The sequence below is a fragment of the Salvelinus sp. IW2-2015 genome, linkage group LG32, assembly GCF_002910315.2.
Source record: "Salvelinus sp. IW2-2015 linkage group LG32, ASM291031v2, whole genome shotgun sequence".
In the NCBI taxonomy this organism is placed as follows: Eukaryota; Metazoa; Chordata; class Actinopteri; order Salmoniformes; family Salmonidae; genus Salvelinus; species Salvelinus sp. IW2-2015.
In genome coordinates, this window is record NC_036871.1 from 12,885,827 (window position 1) to 12,901,448 (window position 15,622).

Sequence of the window (15,622 nt, forward strand, 5' to 3'; positions counted from 1 at the left end):
ACGCTTCTCAATAGTCTACAACTATACGTTCTGGTACATCTTGAATGTCTAACCATATCAAAAGGACTCCGAGGACGACAGATCCAAACATTCATACAACACTGTCAGAGTTTTGGGCCTAAGAACTGTTCGGGTATCGGTCACTAGACTGTCCCAGTGCACCTTTTGACCTTTTGTCTTTCTTGTCTGAATTATTAGCTTATCGCACCATTGTAGCGTTATTCCCTTGGTTAGTATTTAACACCGTGTGTTCCGCAGTCCTGCTCATGTGCCTCATGTACGACCGCCCCGCCCAGCACTTTTTTATACTAGATATTCTCTTGTTGGCCATTTCCTAGAGGTCTCTCGGTTTAATATCTTGTGTGTCCTATGGAGTAGATCTCATTGAGGTTTGTTATATCCTCTGCTGTTTTTTTACCACTTTGGTGGATTCTCTTTGTAACTTTGGGAGGCATTTCCAGTTGTGCCTCTTGGCATTTATTTTGGACCATTGGATATGAGTTCTTTGCCTGAAGACTTTTGTTCTTTAATTAACACCACCATCTCTAGGTATTGCTGGTGCGTGCCTCACTTTCTTGGTTCTGACCGATCTATTATGACTGTTTCTCGCACCGGGCCCTGACAAACCACCGCACTAAAACAACATTAAAAAAAGCAATGAGGCTGATGCACACAGATCAAAACGTAACTCTAAAATGTTGATAAAGTTGTATTTTCAATAATCATTACAATGCGCACCACGGTTCCTGCTATGTCGAAACGTTCCAAATTCTATTAGGGGGGAAACATCACTCAAAAAGCGCACGAGTAATCCGAGCTGGTTTAACGTGATAGAGTAGCCCAAAGTCCGGCAGTATGGGACGATGATTTGAGGTTTTAATCTTAACGTCCAAACGCATTGTATGCAGCTGGCCATGGCAAACACATCACCTATCCCCGGCTGGAACGGTCATAGCCTAATAAACATTCTCCATTCCGGCTGCAAAAGCTTGCCGATTTCCTCAAATGATTCAATGCGCGAAGCGCCGTGAAAAAAAAACTTTGCAGAAATATCCGTACTTTCCTATGAAACAGATCAGGTTCGCGCAGTAGTTGTTGCAACAGTCTTGCTGAATGCGGGGCGCAAATAAACAGGAAGTAGCATTCCTAGGCAGTAGACACTAGCATGGTGGTCCAAAAATGGTGTTTCAAAAAAAATATGCATATTTTTCCAGTTTTTCCCCCCGCTTTCTCGCATTTAAATAAAGTGAGGAAATCGAAACCTTTGCAGCCTGAAATTAGTATGTTTTAGGCAAACCAGTCCACGGGGGACTACAAGCCGTATTGAAGGTTGCCACAACAGTACAATGCGTACTTGGACGGTAACAAATGAACTCTCAATATCGGCCACTGGGACGGAACCTTGGCTTAGTACGGAAGATTAAAATAATACATTTGAAATGAAGAATGGGAAATCTAAAGATGCACAGACTTAGCATGTTCTTACTGATAGACTAGGGTTATGTATTTGCTGCCTGGACAATAAAAATTAACGTTGATTTAAAAATCCAACAGAACATGAGAAATTATGCTAGTTTCAATGGCATATTAACGTGTTTATACAAATACAATTCTTCAACATGTCTTATGGGACAGTATTTTGCGAGGCTTAGCTTTGAAAACAAGGTAAGACATGCTTTTCCTTTCTTTCTTTGGTTCTTTTTTTTCTTTTTACTTGCTCTCCGCGTTCTTTTCTTTTTTTTCCTAGACAAACAAGAAAAAAATTATGTTATTAAAACAATAGGTTTGTGTAAATAGTTTTAAAAGCTGACCGCCTCTGCTCAAATTCAAAGTGGAGTGATGTGCCCGTGCGTTTACTGGCATTTCCCTCTATATATTCGATTAAAAGCTACATTCAAAGTTGCTTGGCCCCTACATTTTCTCCCGTCGCGCTTCCATCGTCAGCAATTGTTTGGAAACATGAGGCTGTAGCCACATGATGCATAGGCCTATCACCTACACCCGGATTTCCCAAACTCCGGTCCTTGCCCCCCCGTTGTTATTTATGTACAGTGAAAAGATAGATTCATATTAGTTCAATGTTGCCCTCTGATTCGGTTAATTGTTATGATATTGTAATGTGTGATTATTTTTTTACTTGTCCAATTGAACAATTTTAATCTATATGGCTTGTCGGATGGACAAGAGGGACCAGCTTTAATGTCGACGCCCTGTGGGATTTGTGTAATTGCTTGAGCTGCTTACAAATTACTTGATGCAAAATTAGGACATTATCCATGACAAATCTTGTAAAATACCACACCAGGATTTTGCTATGACACCTCACATTTGACCTTCCACAACAGCTGGGCCAAATGATTTGAAAGACTTAGACATCATTGGCGGTAAAATATCTTACCATTTAACGCCATTACCAACCTTATACTAGTATGTTGTACAAAAGGCAACAAACAAGAACCGGTTTGAGCCATCTATTCTGTGACCAGGAGAATTGAAGAAAACACACAGTATCACGTCGTTTGCTATGCACACCACATGGCAGTGAGGGGCTGGCACATGGGTGATTCAAAATAAGAGACCAAAACATTATGCCAATAGCTTAGCTCACAACAAATGAAACCGATTAGCTGTAGCTACAGATACGATTGCGATAGAATAATCCATTGCAAATCATAATTGGTTTCGTTTTTATATAGTAAGAAGGTAGGGTTTTTATAGTCGTTGGGTGTCTGCTAAACCACTGCTGTGTCCTTGTTTTTTTGTATCTATAAGCGCTATATTGGCCATTCCCGCGGATGGTCATTGCACAACCATTAATCCCCTTGTTAATCTCCACATGGATAATTACTTTCCATTTTTACATCGTCTTATTTCCCCATGCAAGAAGGAATCTTAACGTTGGCTAACTAGCTCACATCTGCCAGTGCTAGGTAGGCAAGCTACATAACGTTAACTGTTAACAGACATTGTAATTAATACTTCTGCCACCTAAGCTGTCGGCGTTGCGCGAGTTATGCAGTATAGTGGAATTAGCTAGCTCATTTTAAAATACCCAGGCACCTGGCCAAAATGGAGGTCATTCTACCTAACTAAATCTAGGGCTGTCCACAATCGTTGCAATAACATTTGGGGAGCGGCCAATTTTACCGTTTACCGCTGATTAGGCCAACTATCTAAAAATATGAACGCTTATTGTAAGGTTAATTGGTTAGTAATGAAAACTGGTGGATATCCAACTGATACTTTCCGAAACAATGTGTTTCAACTGCAAACAGTCGAACGGCTGCGCCAACTGACTGTCACGACCGCTACATTTAGCCAACTAGCTACGCTGATAGTCAGAATTAGTTACCATGGATTTTCACTCTAATAATGTTACCTGAAACAAGCGTGCGCTAGTCCAAACAATGTATTTAACCAACCCAATATTCAATCTGAAACCGCATGCCAGAGCTTAGTTCGTGTTGCGCTTAGGCTATACACGTTACACAATGGCAAATGGGCATTACTGGCACTGTCCTTCGCGCACCAGACCCCACACTTGCTCGCGTGGCTCAGTAGCTAGCCAGAAACCGCACTAGTGCTAGCTTGGAAAAATCAGCTCCGCTGGCTTCAGGTCAGGGCGAATCTTTACGACGTTATCTTACCTTGCTGCAAATTGGAAGAGGTTATATTTCGCCTGTGGCATAGAGGCATCCACTTTGTATGTCAAGATTGCCAGACAGTGTCAATGTATCCGCCCTCCTAAAATGCTAGCTACTATCGTTCAGAATACCATTAGCCACAGTAGACAAAGATCTGAATTGGTTGAAACCCTCGTCTTCAGAAGCATGACACAGCGTCGTCATATCCTTACACAAATTTGGCGCTTGTGAAATCACGTAAAAAAATTTTTTTTTCTACATACTGTGAATCCTGTGTTCTAATGAAAACTATAAAAAATGTAAACCACACGATAGATTCTAAGCTTAGCGTATGTGGTTACTAGGGTACATCTATGTGTGATCACATCCTAGCTGATTGTGCTGCACTTGTTAAACTAGTGTGAATGAAAGACAAAAATACTAGAGCTGACTCATGGTACTCAGAAGAGTCTAACCAGCTTAGCCAGCAATAACATGCGACATATCCATCATACCCAGATCTTTGGGAGTAAATTGCTTCTCTAATGTTTCAGATGTTAGCTTCAATGGAATAACAATAATCTAACAATAAGTAATGTCACAAAAAATCCCTTTCTTCCACGCTTAATGGTGCATCTCCTGACTACTACTATGTATAGTTTATTATTCCAATTATAATCTATCCTATCTTTAAATAACATGGAAGCTACATTCCTATCCTGTAGAGTCTATGTTCTACAAATCATCTCGCGGCATCGGAGATAAAGGATTAGTATCTTGCGGAATGTCCACCTTACTGGACTGAGCAGTCCATATATTCCTTATCCCCATTACATATAAAACCACCGAGACCAGAAATAAATAATTGTCTATAACTACATATTCGAATTGGTTCTATGAAACATGTTCTCAAATTACTCAGAATGAGAAACAATACATGTGAACAGTACAAAACAGATCATTGTTGTCTAACAGACGCAATTACTAATTCAATCAGGGAGTGGTGAGAAAACCAGGTTCAAAGATCCACACACAAAACGTTGACTGCAAGAGCCAATTTCGATTATTCATCGATTTCTCACATTCAGGTCCGGCGGTTTTGCCGCCGCCACGGTCCTAACAGTAGGCCTGTCCACTGATATACACCACACCTCCTCATCCTACCCTATCACTGTGGCCAGGAGGGCCATGCGGAGTAACATGCACTGCAGCCGACGCTACTGCATTCTCACGCCCTGCGCTGAAAGCATACTCGCTCCGGCTGTCCCGCAGCGCATCTGCCAAAAAGCCGAAGATATCCATACATCATTACGCAAATAGAGTCAAACCCCCATATCTAACTCACCCTCCCTCACACAACGTCTAACTCAGCCAGTCACCTCCACTACATCCAGAGTTACGGACAATTTGGCCTACAACATCTTCCGAACACACCACTTCCATCCAACACAGATGACTCACCTAAACAAATCCGTACCCATCAAAACTCATCCCACTTCCCACCACTCCATTAACTCAAGGATTTTGCCACATAATTAGTGAATCATAAGAAGACATACCAATGACACAGTAGCCAGTGCCACATTGATCAATCGTAACGCACGTGAACCCTCCATGCACCTTGATCTCAGTGACTCTCCCCGAATAGAGTACCTGCTATCCCACCACCATCTTCCTCTTGGCTCCAGTCTCCTCCGATGTGCTGGGGTAAGGGATGAACCTGACCGAAGCCACTGGACTGAAAACACATGTCCCTTCTAGCACTAACTCAACACTACCTAAGCGCGGGCCCGAGCCACTCACAGCCGTTCACCAGTAGACGACCCATCCTTCACCCGACTTTATACATCCATTCCTCTGCAGGCGACCAAAACCCCCTTCTGGATCCTTAGGATAACATGTAGGGAGCACCGTCCAGTGTCAAAGCGCAGTGCCTCCTCATTGCCTCTCAACACTCCTTAGGCTCTGCACACCCACAAGGACCACATAGCTTTACTGCTTCTATCGTCCAGTCGCCATACCATGCAAAAAGACACCTCATACACTCAGAACGATCCGTGGCTTCATGACATTTGATTCAGAGACCATTTGTTCTACCCCAAAAATGGCCCTCGTTGATCCACCCGACCTGCTTGACTGCCGTTGGAGGACCACAAAGTCGATTGATCTCGAGCGGCCATTGCAGTTCTTTGCGGGCGAGTCAGCGCAGAACGTTGATGCCTGTACATGGGGGTAGGAGCACGCTCACTAGGCCCCACCGGGCAATGCCACAGTTAGCCGTCCACGAACTTTCAGTCGTCCCCCTACCTAGGTGACTCTACAGACGACACAGAGCAGCCCAGCTCACCGGGGCATGCTATGTAACATATACCACGCACGCAGCACAGGCAGCTCACCAAGAGCACCAAAACCCACTAGCCAAAGTCTCAGAAACCAAATACCAGCAAGTTCACCAGATCACCACGTCCCCACCCACCCACAACCCAGCCAGCGTCTCCATAAACAAAACTAAACCACTCAACACAACACGGCACACTTAGCCACCGAGCCCGCACTCCACCGTCTCATGCCGTCACCGAACAGACCCCACCCACACCCACCCCACCGCCTACACCCGCACCCCACACAACACCAGCCCAACAAACCCACCAACCACAACCGACACCAACACCACCCCCCCGCAACCCAGCAAGCCCACACACACCACCTACAAAGAACCCCACCCCCCCAACCGGGCACCCCACAAGCCCCCCAACCGAAACGACAAGAGAGGACTGAAGGACGAAGAGGAGACGAGAGACGACACGAGACGGACAGGAGACGAGAGACCGGTACGAAAAAGCCCATGGAGGAGAGAGACACAGAGACAAGTCTTAGAGAGAGGACACAGACGAGACACAGTTCAGGAGACAGACCAGACAGGCTAACGCACAAGGAGAGAGACAGAGCCATAACGAAGAGAGAGACCAGACGAGAGAGAAATAACCGCAGAGAGATGTAGACGCCACAGACGAGAGCAGAGAGAGAGAGGAGAGAGAGAGAGAGATGAGGAGAGAGAGAGAGAAGAGAAGAGAGAGAGATCAGAACATAGAGGACGAGAGACTAAGTAGGGAGGATCAGGACAATAAGAGGAGACGAGAGCAGGGAGAAGAAGAGGGAAAGGAAGAGAACGAGACGGAACGAGACGACTGATATGTACAGTATGTTTATCATGACATTATAGTATTGTATCTATATATGTAATGTCCCTTGGTTCTTCAGATGCTTCCAGACCTGCTATTTTGTGGCGTAATGGCTCAAATTTGAACTAGTCTCGACCTTCTTCCTGTTTCCTCAATCAACTGTGACTGAATTTCACCAACAATTATAATAACATGTTATCTTACCAAAGTCTGTTCCATTCTCTTTAATGATGTTGTGGTGTGTGCCTTCTTCTCCACTCCAGATCACCAACACTGTACAGACTCACCACATTGCACCACCACCACATCTCCAATCTCTCGTCCATGCCACACACACACACACACACACAACACACACACACACACCACACACCAACACACACACACCACACACACCACACACACACACACACACACACACACACACACACACACAACACACACACACACCACACACAACACACACACACACACACACACACACACACACAGAGACGAGCTTAGACAACATGCGCACAGACTAATTCAGGTATACTTACTCCCCTATCTCCCTCCTGCCTCTATTCCTCCATTTCATCGTTATTCTCATTCTCCACTCTGTCCCCTGGTGTTGCGTTGCCCCACATTGAAGCTGTTGAGGGCGGGGCCCACACAAAGACACCCCGTGACCAGTAGAATAAAAGACTCTCCAGCGACAACATTCTGAAAGCCACGCAAGCCTCCCTCGATCTGCCGCTGTGCGGAAGAATGCCACGATATTCAGATAAAGCTATTTTCAACTTTCAAAAATTCCCTTCCACTTATGAAAGGCGTGTTATTCCGCAAAATCCAGATCCATTTGCCATATTATTTTCTAAGCCTGTGTTTTCTTTACTTGCTTCATTCTTCTGTCGCGTAAAAATGAATGAAAAGTACTGGAGGGGTAGACGGTGGTAATCACCACCTTCTTGTCTGGTTATTGCTTTGCTTCTTTTCTCAAGGAGAACTGTAATTGCTTGCGTTTATCCTTGCGTTTGTAGATAAGTATGGCTTTTGATTGTCGACCGCATTCAGGTTTTACTATGAGGGGTAAATGCCCATCAACCACAGAATATGGAATAGTATGGGGCAAGGAACTATACCTGTAGTGGAAATGAGATCAGATAATATGGGAGGATTTGGATTTATACGTTGTGCGTGTGTGGTGTGCTTGTGTCTTCTGGGGAGGCAGTACTAGGTAGCAGCTCTGACAAGTATCTTAAGGTTGGCATGCGTGACCTTTCGCTGTTTTGCTTCATGAATTTACACTCTTTGAGAAATCCGGGTTGGTGACATTCGAAAAAACACCGTAGCTTCAGTGCCTAACACCAAAGCAAACTAGCCCGACTAGGCCACAACTAGCCGAACCAAAGCTGCAATTCCACCCCCAATTCCCCTTCAACCTACCCTACACGAAGGCTCCATTTTCTACCACACACACACAAACACAAGCCCAAATACTTGAACAAACACACAAATATTGGAGTACATCTCACAAACCAAATCTCTGCCATTTCCTAACCCTCCCTCCGTCCTTCCCAGCTCCCCTCCTTCCCAGCTTGATCCCCTCCCCCTGTACTCTCCTCTCCTCTTCAGCCATGGTCAGTGCACAGTAGCCTGCTCCGCAGCAGAGAGAGAGAGTGGAAAAAGAGCGAGCGAGAGAGGCATGCTGCTGAGGCGGGGCAGATAGAGGATAGACACAGCTTCATTACCTCTGCTAGGCTGCCAGATCCCCACAGCTAGCCAGGCACCGGGCCGAGGGGCTCACACAGCCAAACACATATTTAAGAGCTTTACATTCCCATGATGCATGTCCCCCAACCGCCTTTATGTAGGGTAGGTTGAAGGGGGATTGGGGTAGGAATTGCAGCTTTGGTTCCACGGGGGGTCTGTGTGTGTGTGTGTGTGTGTGTGTGAGTGTGCAGTGGTTTCCATGGCTATAAGGAGGCTAATGATGAGTGTGTGCATCTGTACGTCTATCCGTGTGCGTGTGTGCCTTTACAGCGTTCACATTTGAGCTGTTAAAGGACAAGGAGTGAGCAGAAATGTGGAACTGAACCGTACATTGAAAGGTTTCATTTGAACGACTTGGCTTCCTACAAGAGGCACTTAACTGACCTTCATATCAGCCCACAGTCAATTACGAAAGGCCACTCTGAAACAGCTCACAATAGGCATAATAGACCTTAAACGTATGTTCTCCAAACAACGACCAATTGACGTGAGCTAAAAGCCAATGTGCGGAGAAGGACGATTTGATCAATGTCCACACAAACAAACCCAAACCAAACGACCACCTGTTGCTAACTGCTCGCCYATTACGATGTCCGAAAAGTCTGAATTGCTTCCTGGCGGAACAGTGAGCGCCTCCGAGGCAAATTTCTGCCCAGTTTAACCCCTGACATTTTCAAAGAGGCTCATTATCCATAAATTCAGACTACCTGCAAAAGGCTTAGAAGCTTTATAATGCACAATAATGCCTCATAAGGTATTTTACACGTGCTTATAAAGGCATCATATATGTGTGTTCCTCACAACATACAAAGTGTTGCCTTTTAATGGTTACATTTCTCTGCCAAGTACACAAGTCATTTCCCWCTTTAACAGTTGCTGTTTGATTTACAATCTAGCGGGGTAGTGGGATAATTGACCCGCCCTGTGTTTTGGAGAGCTGTGTTTGTAATTAGACATGTTGCTTCCCAGGAGGATGGGGGCTTTGRCTGCGCCTGTACACCTTCAGTAGCTAGATATAGACGCCACATAGGCTAGATATTCCAATAGAAAAGCCTAAACAGAAAAGTATAGATTCGTTTTTGGCTGCTGTATACGTTAAAGAAGCTCTGTGGTCTCAATAACCTATTCTCATCAGGTGAAGGAAAGATTGGGGATTTTCCCAGAAACAGCATGATAGGAAATGTGTTATTTATATGAATGTTTGTAATCCATTGGGCATTTTGAATGGCCATAGAAAAATAGCGCAGTACTTGAGTAAACACACACTCTCTCGCCTCTCTCTCTCTCTCTCACACACACACACACACACACACACACACACACACCACACACACACACACACACACACACACACACACACACACACACACACACACACACACACACACACACACACACACACACACACACACACACACCACACACACAACACACACACACCACACACACACACACACACACACACTCATAGAGCGCCTCCGACTGTGGGTCCTCTCTTCCCCGTTACATTGGAGGATATTTCCCCCCTCTAAATGGCCGTGGCTCTCCCCTAAGTGTTTCCACTGAACGATGCTCCCTGGGTTTTACACACAATTTCATTTGCTGAAAGCACTCTGTCACATCTCTGTTAGCTCCACACACACACACACACACACCACCAGCAGCAACACTTCACAGAGAAGCTAAGGAGTGGGCCTCCCTGGCTTCACACATTGGGGCCAACAAACCACAGAGAAATATTGCTGAAGTTTTTATTATAATTCCTTATATTATATATATATATATATATATAAATTCCCCATAAACTCACATTGATCAATCGTCCTGCTCAGACTTCTACTCGTAGCTTTTTCTCTAAATGAATTTCAATCTCTGCGTTTGAAGAACCCAGTGACTCGCTCTGCCTCTGCAGTAGCTCCGATTCCAGCTAAATATCCAACTAATTAGCTTTGTACCCGTCTCTGAGTTGAGTTGTTGTGTGTGTGTGTGTGTGTGTGCGTGTCGTGCGTGCGGTCGTGTGTGCGTGCGTGCGTTGCGTGTGTGTGTGTGTGTGTGTGTGTGTGTGTGTGTGGTGGTGGTGTGTGTGTGTGTGCGTGTGCGTGTGCACATGTGTGTATTTCAGTAGCTGTTCTTTGTCATGATAAAGCCCTCTGGTCTCCCATAGCCAAGCCACTTTGGTTTGAGGCTATAACAGCTGATTCATTAGGGCTGTCAAAGTATGGCTGCTGCTGCCTGCCTGCATGGCTGATGTTATGCTTTTACTCGGAGCCTCAGTCAGTCAGAGTAGCTAGGCCCACTGGTGTTAGCGCTACAGGGACATAAATACATCAAGGCTGCTACTGCGTCTCCTCGTTCCCCAGACCCAGCCATTAGCCGGAGAATAAACACTGCTCACACAGATTCCAGCRTTTGTCACTCTGACGCCTTTGATGACCCCAGCTCCGAATGGCTCYGGCTTTTATGCTTTTCTCACGCTGTTGTTGTGTCAGTGGAGAAAAAAAAAAAGACAAAGGCAAGAGAGGAGTTTTTACTGGAGCTGACTGATAAAGAAATGTGGCTTGTTAGGTCCTTTTAGTGGCAGACTAGCGAGTGACAGCTGACYGTGTGAAAAGTGAGGGTCAGGTTCTATCGAGATGTCTCCTTGAGTGAAGACGGCGACACAAAAAAAGTCCAGTTCCGACAGACAGCCTTTGTTAGGACTGAGGTGCCATTTTGGTTAGACAAAGAGGCAGCCATTTTGGTGCCAGTCAGTCTTCGCTAGTGTCCAACTGACAGGAAACTATCCCTCTACGATGAATCATCCTTCCAGGAAATCACCATGTCCCTGTCACACCACCTAGCGCCACAAATTACTATTATATGGCTTCCCATTCAAGTTCCTCCTGGGGTTTTCGTAGTAATGGTGGTGGCGATGATAACGATGCACTCACATTGAATGCCAACGTGGACAGCCTGCCATTAAAAAAAAATCAACCCCGACCAGCATATCCCAGCCCATCCAGAGTGGTGTGTGGTGAGGTGGGTTTCTAGGGCACGTTCCCTCAACTCTCAGTGGAGTCTGAGTGGAGTGGCTGGAGCCTGGTTTCTTGTTCTCCTCCTCCCATAGCCGCCATGTAGCCATGGAGTGTGACTGTGAATAGGAATGGCTCTTTAGAGAGGAGGGTTCGCTAGACTAGGTGAATATATTTCAGGGTGTAGGCTGTGTCTGTGCGTGAGGGCAGGGGAGTTATCTCAGTCTACATTTCCACTTTAAAGGAAACGTTCAAACAGACACAGAGTATTGAGTTTTCTCTGATGGAAATGTTAGAATTCTACCTGATTAATTCACGTGCAAAACAGTAGTCATAGTTAATCCGTGTGATGATGACTTGATTAATTCTGTCTGACTTGCATGTTTTAGATCATATTTGATTTTAATTTGTCTTCATTTGAATTGGGATGGCTGGAAGCAACAATCACTACACAGGCTGCTGTAATGCGTTATGATTATTATTTTCAAATTACACAGACATCCTCCAGAACCCTGTCTTGGCACAATTTTAATTGATTTCAGCTTCCTGGTGGCACGTTCCATCTTTTTAAAGTTCTTCAATGGGGAAAAATACTATATTTTTTATCGTTTTCAATTAATAGTAGACCAATCGTTTATTTGATAGTGGTACAAACGTGTTGACACTCTACTATGACAAGGCTATTTGGTGTGCTGTAGCCCATGTTGAGTTTTCTCTCTCTATTTGTTTGAAGTTGTACCACAGTATAAACACTTTTTGGTATATAAAATACTTTGAAATACAAGGATGCTCTCACATTTTAAGTATTGATACTCTAGAAACCATCATTTTCCTGATACCCTCTGACCAAACCACTACTGTCCCTCTCTCTCAGAGCCTGCCTAGCTTTGGACCCTACCTCCTGGAGAAGACAGAAGTGCTGGCTGAGTACAAGAAGAAACTGCAGGATGTCAACGACAACTTTGTAGGTGACACCAACGCTGCCCGCGTGTTCATGCCCACGAAACCAGTTCCTGCTGTGAAGGTGAGAGAGAGGCTGCCTGGATTACAAATAATACTTTGCTATGTCTTTATATATATTTATATAGGGCCGCTGGCGGGTCACCAGTTTTGAGACTCCCGCTTTAGTGTTTGTGATAGTACATCTGTTCCTAATGAAAGGGTTGTTGTGACCTTTCTAAGGTCATTTCAAACCAATAACAACATGGGTAACACTTATATCTAGTTATATAAAGAATATAAAGCATTCCAGAGCATGCTGTTGTTGTTTCCTGTCCTACAGTCAGACTAGTACATTAACTAGCTATGCTTGTTGTTGCTCGTTGTTATTGCCAGACTAGTAGTAACTAATTGTAATTGTTGTTGTTGTTGTGTCCCCTGCAGGATGTGATCGCCAGGGCTCTGAAGCACATCGGGGCCTACGTGGAGTTGGACAACCAGGAGCAGGTGATAGCTCTGATCGACGAGGAGATGTGCATCAACTGTGGGAAGTGTTACATGACCTGCAACGACTCAGGATACCAGGTACTAAGACATACACACACGCACACAGCCTTCTGGGAATGTGGTGTTTCTCAAAGGGCATCCTATTGCTTACATAGTGCTCTGTTTGGGAAATAGACGTTGTCTTGTTTGTCCCCTCAACTTGAATGTAGCACTCTTTTCTTGTTTAGGTAACTATCTTCTCAACTGGAGCGAGATATACTTACACAGTGCTGTAAAACTCTATTTGAGTAACCTGTTCTCATGGCCGGATGCTGCTGCACCGTTGTGGTCATGTTGCGGACTGGTTTCTTTCCCTCCTCTCTTTTTCTCTCTCTGTCCACCCAGTAGATCGAGAGGATAAGTCCTCTCTCCGATGGAGAGTCACTAATTGCTCTAATGTAATAGCTTTTTTTTCTGTCTCTCTGCTTCCTCTTCTTTTGCAGGCTATTACGTTTGACCCTGAGACCCATTTCCCAGTAATCACTGACAGCTGTACTGGCTGCACTCTCTGCTTCAGTGTCTGCCCCATCATCGACTGCATCAAAATGGTTACCAGGCCAACGGCGTACGTGCCTAAGAGGGGGCTGCCTCAAGCTGTTAATCCCATTTGCTAAAGGCTAGACAACAGGTCTGTGTTCATTATGTGCCAAATGGAAGGAAAATTATTGAAACARGGAGGGACTACCTGGGCTCGTCCAATGAGAAATTGTCATATTGTTTCCCGTTGCAAAATGTTTTCAAATGTTTTTTTGTTGCATGCTGTAATGAATATGACCCAGGCAATACCTGGCCACCGCAGAGTGGGGAGAAGAGAGAGAGGGGACCCGATGTCTACCTTACACCATTGATTGGCTATGTAATTGCAGAGTGAAAAATTACCTTTATTATGAAAACGAATAATTAGCCAGAAGCGGTAATTACCTTATATTCCCAAGCCAATTATCCTGAAATAATTATACCGGACGCGAAATAGTTTGTGTTATTTCTAAAACAATGGCTCGCTATGTTGTTTTTTGTCTGCCCTGCTGGGAGTTGATAGACATTGTGTGGCGAAGCGGCCTTGCTTCAAGGTGCATGTATTGATAATCATATTCATTGATTATTATATTTTGGACCAGTGGAAATGGTAATGCACTGATCAAAGAGGGATGAAAATCAATCATGATGTAACGGTTATAGTTCAGTGAACTAAGGGTTTATAGCAAAGGTTTAGGTGTAGTGTAATGTCTTATTTGGTGACATTATTTAGGAATTGATTTTAATGCGATATATCCTTTTAGACATATGCCTTTTAGGTTGTATTAATGATATCTCTTTAGAATGTGAATACAGGTCAGTTGCATTGTAGACTGGTTTAAAATAACTCATTTTTAAATGTTATCAAATTCTAATTTATTTGATTTAATATTCATATTGGTGAAATAAACATATGACCTGCAATTTGGGTATCTCTGTGAGTGTCACAGAGAGGACGCCTTTGACTTCTAGATCAGACGCCGGTCACAATTCATTTGAATAGTCCGGATTTCTCATCTGTAGATGCTCTACATACTATCAACAAACTATCTGTTGATAAGCAACTGCTTGCTAAGGTTACGGTTAAGTTTAGGTTTAGAATAAGGGTAAGGGTTAAGAATAAGGGTAAGGGTTAAGGTTAGGTTTATAGTAAGGGTAAGGGTTAGGTTTAGGTTTAGAGTAAGGGTTAAGGTTAGGGTAAGGGTAAGGGTAAGGGTTAAGTTTAGGTTTAGGATAAGGGTAAGGGTTAAGTTTAGGTTTAGAGTAAGGGTTAAGGTTAGGGTAAGGGTTAAGGTTAGGGTAAGGGTAAGGGTAAGGGTAAGGGTTAAGGTTAAGGTTAGGGTAAGGGTAAGGGTTACGTTTAGGTTTAGAGTAAGGGTTAAGGTTAGGGTTAGGGTTAAGGTTAGGGTTAGAGCTAGAGCTAGGGTTAGAAAATAGTTAGTTGAAATGTTACTGATAGCCCATCATCTGTAGATGCTCTACAGACTGTCTAAATAAAGTGTACCCAGATACCTACTCAATTATATGTGAGTTCTTTTAGAGAAAATTCTGAAAGCTAATTCCATATTCATAATTCGTGAACAGAATTGAAAAACAAAACATTGTCTGTTTGTGATTTGAATAAAAAGCAAAATAATGTAACGAGTGTTCTCTGTTATGCTAATGCAATCTCTCCACAATCTCCCTTATTTTCTCTCTTCATTTTTCCAAATGAATTCACAAACAAACACCCAATTCTGTGTATTGGGTAAGCGTTAAATGTGAGTTAATTAAAATGCTATCGCTGCCATCTCTGGATAAGGGTAGTCTCTCCATGAAAGGGTATTTTTTGAAAACTATTAAGCGTACTCGTTTGAAAGAGTAGACATGCTGAAATTGGGTATTTCATATTTTCGTATGTCTTAACGTAAACCATTTTAAAAGAGTGGAGCATCTCTATAATTTAGATGTTTTAATCCAACGTTAATCATTTCACAAAATGACCACGTTCGACATAGCAATATTCAGTCCATGGTTYTGAAAATGTATCAGCCTTGAGGGTTATCAGGGTACC

At 43.9% G+C, this 15,622-nt stretch overlaps 1 protein-coding gene across 1 annotated transcript in view; it reads left to right on the forward strand.

Annotated features, from left to right (window-relative positions):
• Window positions 1–15,210, forward strand: part of dpydb (dihydropyrimidine dehydrogenase b) — a 159,742-nt gene extending 144,532 nt beyond the window's left edge. The window contains exons 21-23 of the mRNA XM_023976995.2: window positions 12,443–12,592; window positions 12,952–13,092; window positions 13,497–15,210. Coding sequence (XP_023832763.1) covers window positions 12,443–12,592; window positions 12,952–13,092; window positions 13,497–13,667 — 462 coding nt within the window. The 3' untranslated portion in view covers window positions 13,668–15,210. The remainder of the gene's footprint in view (window positions 1–12,442; window positions 12,593–12,951; window positions 13,093–13,496) is intronic.
• The last annotated feature ends 412 nt before the right edge of the window (window positions 15,211–15,622 follow it).